A 9,685-nucleotide genomic window follows, 5' to 3' on the forward strand; every position below is an offset into this window, starting at 1 on the left:
TCAAGAGGCATGCCAACTCAGCCTGAATGTTGCGCTGGAGACTCTCCAGACGTTCGGGTGGATCATCAACTTCTCAAAGTCAAACCTGTCACCGACCCAATCACTAACGTATCTTGGCATGGAGTTTCATACCCTCTCAGCGCTAGTGAAGCTTCCGCTGGACAAGCAGCGGTCACTACAGACCGGGGTGCAGACTCTCCGTCGCGGTCAGTCGCACTCCTTAAGACGCCTCATGCACTTCCTCGGGAAGATGGTGGCGGCAATGGAGGCGGTTCCGTTTGCGCAGTTTCATCTGCGTCCTCTTTATTGGGACATTCTCCGCCAATGGGACGGGAAGTCAACATCCCTGAACAGGAAAGTATCCCTTTCACAGACGGCCAAGGACTCTCTGCAATGGTGGCTTCTTCCCACCTCATTATCACAGGGAAGATCCTTCCTACCACCGTCTTGGGCGGTAGTCACGACAGACGCGAGTCTGTCAGGGTGGGGAGCAGTGTTTCTCCACCACAGGGCTCAGGGTACGTGGACTCAGCAGGAGTCCACCCTTCAGATCAATGTTCTGGAAATCAGAGCAGTGTATCTTGCCCTACTAGCCTTCCAACAGTGGCTGGAAGGGAAGCAGATCCGAATTCAATCGGACAACTCCACAGCGGTGGCATACATCAATCACCAAGGGGGGACACGCAGTCGGCAAGCCTTCCAGGAAGTCCGGCGGATTATGATGTGGGTGGAAGCCACGGCCTCCACCGTATCCGCAGTTCACATCCCCGGCGTAGAAAACTGGGAAGCAGACTTCCTCAGCCGCCAGGGCATGGACGCAGGAGAATGGTCCCTTCACCCGGACGTGTTTCAGGAAATCTGTAGCCGCTGGGGAAGGCCGGACGTCGACCTAATGGCGTCCAGGCACAACAACAAGGTCCCAACCTTCATAGCACGGTCCCGCGATCACAGAGCTCTGGCGGCAGACGCCTTAGTGCAAGATTGGTCGCAGTTCCGGCTCCCTTATGCTTTTCCACCTCTGGCACTCTTGCCCAGAGTGCTACGCAAGATCAGATCCGACTGCAGCCGCGTCATACTCGTCGCCCCAGACTGGCCAAGGAGGGCGTGGTATCCGGATCTGTGGCATCTCACGGTCGGCCAACCGTGGGCACTACCAGACCGACCAGACTTACTGTCCCTTGGGCCGTTTTTTCCATCGGAATTCTGCGGCCCTGAACCTGACTGTGTGGCCATTGAGTCCTGGATCCTAGGGTCTTCAGGATTATCCCAAGGGGTCGTTGCCACCAATGAGACAGGCTAGGAAGCCCACGTCCGCTAAGATCTACCACAGAACGTGGAGGATATTCTTATCCTGGTGCTCTGCTCAGGGAATGTCTCCCTGGCCATTTGCATTGCTTACCTTTCTTTCTTTCCTGCAATCTGGGTTAGAAAAAGGTTTGTCGCTCGGCTCCCTTAAAGGGCAAGTCTCGGCGCTATCCATCTTTTTTCAGAAGCGTCTAGCACGACTTCCTAAGGTGCGCACGTTCCTGCAGGGGGTTTGTCATATTGCACCCCCGTACAAGCGGCCGTTAGATCCATGGGATCTGAACAGGGTACTAGTTGCCCTCCAGAAGCCGCCCTTCGAGCCTCTGAGGGAGGTTTCAATTTCTAGACTATCACAGAAAGTGGCTTTTCTGGTAGCGATCACATCTCTTCGGAGAGTGTCTGAGCTAGCAGCGCTGTCTTCCAATGCTCCCTTCCTGGTCTTCCACCAGGACAAGGTAGTGCTGCGCCCCATTCAGGAGTTTCTCCCGAAGGTGGTATCCTCTTTTCATCTTAATCAGGATATCTCTTTGCCTTCGTTTTGTCCTCATGCAGTTCATCGGTATGAGAGGGATTTACATTTGTTAGATCTGGTGAGAGCACTCAGAATCTACATTTCCCGCACGGCGCCCCTGCGCCGTTCGGATGCACTCTTTGTCCTTGTCGCTGGTAAGCGCAAAGGGTCGCAGGCTTCTAAGGCCACCCTGGCTCGATGGATCAAAGAACCAATTCTTGAAGCCTACCGTTCTGCTGGGCTTCCGGTTCCATCAGGGCTGAAGGCCCATTCTACCAGAGCCGTGGGTGCGTCCTGGGCATTGCGACACCAGGCTACGGCTCAACAGGTGTGCCAGGCAGCTACCTGGTCGAGTCTGCACACTTTCACCAAACATTATCAGGTGCATACCTATGCTTCGGCGGACGCCAGCCTAGGTAGAAGAGTCCTGCAGGCGGCAGTTGCCTCCCCGTAGGGGAGGGCTGTCTTCGCAGCTCTAACATGAGGTATTTCTTTACCCACCCAGGGACAGCTTTTGGACGTCCCAATCGTCTGGGTCTCCCAATGGAGCGCCGAAGAAGGGAATTTTGTTACTTACCGTAAATTCCTTTTCTTCTAGCTCCTATTGGGAGACCCAGCACCCGCCCTGTTGTCCTTCGGGATCTTTGGGTTTTTTCGGGTACACATGTTGTTCATGTTGAACGGTTTTTCAGTTCTCCGATGTTACTCGGAGTGAATTTGTTTAACCAAGTTATTGGCTTTCCTCCTTCTTGCTTTTGCACTAAAACTGGTGAGCCAGTGATCCCACTGGGGGTGTACAGCCAGAAGGGGAGGGGCCTTACACTTTTTAGTGTAATGCTTTGTGTGGCCTCCGGAGGCAGTAGCTATACACCCAATCGTCTGGGTCTCCCAATAGGAGCTAGAAGAAAAGGAATTTACGGTAAGTAACAAAATTCCCTTCTTTTGTCATATTTTATTGTTTTTCTATATTTTAGTTCATTTTTTTTCATATTTTATTCTATATTTTTTGTATATTTCAGTTCATTTTTTGTCATATTTTATTCTATGTTTTTGTATATTTTAGTTCATTTTTTGTCATATTTTACTCTCTGTTTTTGTATATTTTAGGTTTTTTTCCCCATATTTTATGCTATGTTTTTGTATATTTTAGTTCATTTTTTGTCACATTTTATTCTGTTTTTGTATATTTTAGTTATTTTTTTTGTCAGATTTTATTCTATGTTTTTGTATATTTTAGTTATTTTTTTGTCATATTTTAATCTATGTTTTTGTATATTTTAGTTCATTTTTGTCATATTTTCTGTTTTTGTATATTTTAGTTATTTTTTTGTCAGATTTTATTCTATGTTTTTGTATATTTTAGTTATTTTTTTTTCATATTTTATTCTCTTTTTGTATATTTTAGTTATTTTTTTGTCATACTTTATTCTGTTTTTGTATATTTTAGTTATTTTTTTTGTCATATTTTATTCTATGTTTTTGTATATTTTATTTTTTTGTCATATTTTATTCTGTTTTTGTATATTTTAGTTATTTATTTTTTGTCATATTTTATTCTATGTTTTTGTATATTTCAGCTCATTTTTTGTCATATTTTATTCTATATTTTTGTATATTTCAGTTCATTTTTTGTCTTATTTTATTCTATGTTTTTGTATATTTTAGTTCACTTTTTTTTATTTTTGACTCCTTTTTTTTACATTTACATTGCTTTTAAAAAGTACTCATACCCCGTGTAACCAACAGAAAGTAGCAAATATTTGTAAAGTGTAAAGGAAATGATACCTGGCTTTCTAAATATTTAAAAAAATGTAGATCAAATATTGTTACGTGCATTTGTATTCAGCCCCCTGAGTATTACTTTGTAGGACCACCTTTCGCTGCAGTTACTGCTGCAGTGTTTTGGGGGATGTCTCTACCGGCTTTGCACAAGTGACATTGTGCCTTGTGATTAGTGATGGGCGGGCTCACAGATACCAGGAATCGACGGGTCCGGGTCCAACCAGGTTTAAAAAAAAAGCAGTTTGGGCCCGGAATTGATCCCGGATATTTGGCCACACACCGGTCCCCATATAATTCTATGGGGACCAGAATCCGGTGCTTTACAATGGTGGTAGAAGGGATAGGGGGATTGGAGCAAGGGCGTTATACTTACTGAGTCTCTCACGCGGCTCTAACGCTATTTACAGGGCCGCTCATTAACATTATACATATTCACTACTTCCCCCGCCCACCGGCAGTCCCTACGTCTTTGATTGGCTGCAGTCAGCCCCCTCCCTGAGTGACAGCATATCTGACTGCAACCAATCAGAAGCGCTGTTTGTGCCTCTCTATTGGTGTAAAAATAAATAAATTTTCTAAAAAAATTGGTATAGGATCCCCCATATTATGATACCCAGCACAGCATATAGCTACAGGCTGCAGCCCCCAGCCGTGCGCTTATCTTGGCTGTGTATCAAAATAAGAAGAACCACATGTGGCTTTTTGAAGGATTTTTTCGTTGTTTGTGTTAATTTCTTTTCACTCACATATTAGTAATAGGGGGTCTCAAAGATACCTCCCATTACTAATCTAGGGCTTAGTGGTAGCTCTGAGCTCTTAATAACCCCTTATTACATTGATTTCCACCACACCAGGGCAATCAGGAACAGCCAGGTAAAGTTCCGGGATTGTCATATCTAATAGATGCAGCAATCCTGGGCAGCTGCAGGCTGCTATTTTTAGGCTGTGGGGAGCCCAATAACCATGGGCCTCCCCAGCCTGAGTATACCAATCCCCAGCTGTCGACTTTATCATGGTGGGGTATCAAAATTGGGGGGAACCTTACGTCGGATTTTAAACTATTTAAGTGATTAAAAAAAAAGTTATTAAAAAAAAGCTGTATGGGGTCTTTCTTATTTTGATACACAGCCAAGATAAGCACAGGGTTGGGGACTGCAGCCTGTAGCCATAGGCTTTATCTGTGCTGGTTATCATAATATGGGGGGACCCTATGCCTTTTTTTTTATTTTTGCACCACGATGGGGACACACGCAAAATGTGCGTCAGACACGCTGTCACACAGAAGGTCTGACTGCAACCAATTACAGACGCTAGGACTGCCGGTGGGCAGGGGAAGCAGTGCATATACATGAGGTTAATGAGCGGCCCTGAAAGTTATGCTACAGCCATGCAGGAGGCTGGTAAGTATAACGTGCCTGCTCCAATCCCCCTATACCTTCTACCACCATTTTAAAGTGCCTGATTCGGGTCTTCATAGACGTTTACGGGGACTGGCGTCCAAGCAGATATCTGGGATCAATTCTGGGCCTGAACCAGGTTTTTTTTTTTTTAAAAAATGTGGTTGGATCCGCCGATCTCGGATATCTGTGAGTCCGCCCATCACTAGTCCTAAGGTTGTGTCGTGAGCTGGCAGGTTCAGGTGGCATACTGACCACCTGAACTGAGGTGTGAATGGACCCAATTGACCCATATTGTGTGAATTCACCCAATGTTTAGTATTAGTATTTGTTCAGCTCCAAATTTGTAAGGTTCCCCCCTAATTTTCTTTTCTCTTCAATTCATTACAGAACTGACCATCCCGGACACGGCCAACGTGTATTACGCTATGAATACTTCGGCCAACTTTGACTTTGTGTTACGCAGGAGAGTCAAAATCAGCTGATTTTAGGAGCTGCCAAAGGCCATTACCGCAGGACTGCATCTCCATCAATATAACACTTCACTCCGACATGTATATTTATTAAGACTATGTAGACGATATCAACTGGAAAGTCCGTCTTCTGAACATGGGTTCCTAAAGATTTTCTTGACCCATGCTCTGTTACAAAGGTTTCTGGTGGTTACCCCTAAATTATGTATATTAATGTGCGCCCAATATTTCACATATCTATTCATCTGAGGTTATTTATATAAAAACACCCTAAATGTTTTTTAAAAATACGATAATTACGACAATTTTGGTTCTCAATTGGATGGCAAAATTCCAATGTATGGATCCAGAAAACGGATGAGGAAACTGGAAAGCTGGTGATTATTTTTGAAGGTCCATGACACAATGGATTGGGGAAGTGATTGGGCCGTGACACTTTTCTTGGTTAAATTTTAAGATGTACGGACTGTGATGATGTATGGACTGACTATGGGTCTCCTGATCCAAATTAAATGTCCCCATAGCCATATTTAAAGGGAACCTGTCACCACTTTTTCGGCCTATAAGCTGCGGCCACCACCACCGGGCTCTTATATACAGCATTCTAACATGCTGTATATAAGAGCCCAGGCCGGGGGTATAACATGAAAAACACTTTATAATACTTACCTAACGGTCGCGCTGTGGGCTTTATGGGCGTCTCCGTTGTCCGGTGCCGGCGCCTCCTCTTTTGGCCATCTTTGTTCTCCTTCTTCTCTAGCCGCGGTGCATGACGGGTCCGATGTCATCCACACTCGCCGGCATTCAGGTCCTGAGCAGGACAGATCACTGTATTGTAGTGCGCCTGCGCAGGACCGGCGACTGTGTATGACGTAGCCGCGTCATGCACACAGGCTTCAGAAAGAGGACGAAGATGGCCGTTGATGGACCGCGTCCTTTTTTGGGCGCGGTACATCGACGATATCTTCATGATCTGGCAGGGGTCGGTTGAGGAACTTAATTTATTCATGCAGGGAATTAATTCGGGGGGACGCAACATCAGGATCACGTTTCAGTGGTCTTCTAGACAGATTGAATTCTTGGACGTATTGATACGGAAGGATGACGATGGTTTCTTGCAGTCGAATTTATACCGTAAACCGACTTCCACTAATATGCTCCTCCATGCAACCTCGGCTCATCCTCAGTTTATGATTAGATCAGTACCAGTTGGACAGTTTCTCCGACTTAGGAGAATCTGCTCGACTGACGTGGATTTCGAACAACAGGCTCAGATTCTCCGGGCTCGTTTTAAAGAACGAGGATATAGTGGGAGAATAATAAAAAAAGCATATCATAGAGCCAAACATTCATCTCGGAATTCACTGCTATATTCTCAACCGAAATCTGAACTAAATGAGAAAATTCGCTTTGTGACCAATTACTGTGCCCAAATTCCAGATATACGTGATTGTCTGGAGAAGGCATGGCCCATACTCCAAGCTGACCCCACCCTCAGCAAAATCGTCCCCGAGAAGATATCAATCACCATGCGTAGAAATAAAAATCTACGGGATCATTTGATCCGCAGCCACTATGAGAGCAATAGGAGAGACCCCACATTTTTGGGTAATTTTAAACCCAATGTGAAAATGGGTTGCTTTCCATGTGGAGGATGTGTCGCATGCCCCAATATATGCCGGGAGAGTACCTTCACTGACGCGAAAAACGTTAAAACGTACGAAATACGAAAATATATAACGTGCAATTCTCGAGCCGTTATATACTATGCAACATGTCCTTGTCCGAAAATCTATATTGGACTGACGACTCGTCAGTTGAAGGTACGCACTCGTGAGCATATATTGGGGATTGAGGCGGCACGGAATGCGACTAATATTGAAGATCTTAAAACCCTTCCAAGACATTTTGCTATGTTTCACTCTTGTAATGGTGGTTCATTAAAGGTGAAAGGTATTGACCAAATTGATCTGGGGTTGAGGGGCGGTGAGATCAGCAGGAGATTGGCCCAACTTGAGGCCAGATGGATATACACATTGGGTACTGTGTGTCCATCTGGCCTCAATGAAAATATTAGCTTTGCGTCTTTTTTGTAGTAAACATGCTGCCATATAGGTCATGTACATATACCCCTGTGCCGTATATGCATCTGTATATATATACCTTTTAAAATTATATATGTGGTAATTAATTTAATTTTTTGTCTAATTTACCCCTTTTTATCATTTTTAGCAATCTGGAAATATGTTCTCATGGATCTATGATATATTGTCTGACGGAGGAGAGTAAAAGGAGGAGATGGTGGATTTGATATCTTATATTTTGCCTATTTGTATATACAATGAAGATGGTCGAATGATGAAGTCCTGGTGACACATAGTAAATGCTATACAGCAATCCCTATGGCTGCTCGGTGCATGGGGGACCTCCTGCATCTTCATATGATACGTGTTCTAGAGATGCGTATAGATATAGTAGTTTATATTTTCTGTTTTGGGGCAATATCTTCCGTCAAATGACATGGGACATAAAAATTATGGAGATGTACATATACATATATCCCTCATATATATATATATATTTTTTTCATGAGATAACATATTTTCCTGATCATTTTGTTGTTATCACTTTAAATTGTTAGTTTGCACATATATTTTCATTCGATACCTGCACGCACGGCTGTCACTGGTGGCCGGCCCTGATCCACCCGCTGTGTCTATACTGGTACTTCACTCCCGGGTTATAATACCCTGGGACTGATGTCTGGTGACGCGGCGGCTGGATCGGCGTCGGCAAGGCGCCATGACAACGCGCGCGTCATTTGAGGGATCGAATGATGATTGGAGCACGGCAGTATTTTAGCCGGAGCTCCTGGGTGAGTAGACACGCCCCCTGACGAAGGTAGAGAGCCGAAACACGTGTCGGGAGTCTTCTACACAAGCGGTAATTATAATCCACATGGTTCGCTATTGTTTATTGAATATAGTTGTGACCTGCTGTAATAACGGTAGCCTAAGGGAACTTTAGTCTGCATGCGGTACGGCTGCTTAGTGCTATCATAATATGGACAGCTTATATTGGTGATGTGGGTCTGTTTGTTTCCACTAGTTTCCACTAGTCAAACCAATGGCATGGTAATTCCTGCCGTTCACTTGGCAGTGCTGCTGTGCGGTATATTGCATGCAGTGATTTATATAACATATGCTCTGTATATTGGTATGGTCTGACCAGGGCAATCTTTTATGAACTATAGGTGTACATGCTAGTTTGGGTATATACTAACTACTGGTGGAGACAGACAGTATCACCTTAATATATGTGATCTGCTGAAAAAATGGTAGCCTAAGGGAATTTCAGCCTGCATGGGGTGCAACTGATTGGTGTTCTTACAACATGGACTGATCACATAGACGATGTAGGTCTATTTTCTTTCCACTATTTTAAACCAAACGATATGATAATTCTTGTGGTTACCCGGTAGTACTGCTGTGCGGTATATTGCATGCAGTGATTTATATGGTATGCATATTCTGTATATCGGTATATTATAACCAGGATAATTAATTATTATAGATTATACAAGTACATGCTAGTTTGGTTATATATTAAAACACTGGTGGAGACAGATAGTATCACCTGAATACATGTGCCTGTTCTAGAAGTTGAACACCTAGTATGATATGCAGTTTGGAGGCTTGCAAGATTGAGATATTTGTGACATCTGAATTATATAACACATGCTATTAAGTGGTATATATTATTCAAATATGAGTGAGTAGTCCCCGCTGCTCGCGTGATATAATCCCCCTTTTAGGTGACACTTAGTATATAGATATAATCTATGAGGATATATACTACTATAGGGGAATACTTTTTTCGGTCACAACTGTATAGTTCCGCTATGTGAATGAAATTTATATTTTATGATATATATGATGCATTAATTGTGCCCACTGTAACACTTATATTATCACTTGTAATAATAAAAAACTCTTTTTTGTATAAAAATTATTGGGCTTCGATCGTTTGTTTCTTCTGGTTTTCTACATGTTAGAATGCTGTATATAAGAGCCCGGTGGTGGTGGCCACAGCTTATAGGCCAAAAAAGTGGTGACAGGTTCCCTTTAAGGCTGTTGAGGTTCAGATCAGGAGATGCGTGGTGAGTACAACGATCATTGTCCATACTTTGACCATGTTTCTTAGTCATCTGGATATCA

At 43.7% G+C, this 9,685-nt stretch overlaps 1 protein-coding gene across 4 annotated transcripts in view; it reads left to right on the forward strand.

The window, feature by feature from the left end:
* The window catches only part of RGL3 (ral guanine nucleotide dissociation stimulator like 3), a 96,563-nt gene extending 91,083 nt beyond the window's left edge, over window positions 1-5,480 (forward strand). For all 4 annotated transcript variants that reach the window (XM_075346570.1, XM_075346569.1, XM_075346572.1 and 1 more), the window contains one exon: window positions 5,386-5,480. In XM_075346570.1, the coding sequence (XP_075202685.1) occupies window positions 5,386-5,480 (95 nt within the window). The remainder of the gene's footprint in view (window positions 1-5,385) is intronic.
* The last annotated feature ends 4,205 nt before the right edge of the window (window positions 5,481-9,685 follow it).

The sequence above is a fragment of the Anomaloglossus baeobatrachus genome, chromosome 4 (genome assembly GCF_048569485.1).
Source record: "Anomaloglossus baeobatrachus isolate aAnoBae1 chromosome 4, aAnoBae1.hap1, whole genome shotgun sequence".
Taxonomy (NCBI): Eukaryota; Metazoa; Chordata; class Amphibia; order Anura; family Aromobatidae; genus Anomaloglossus; species Anomaloglossus baeobatrachus.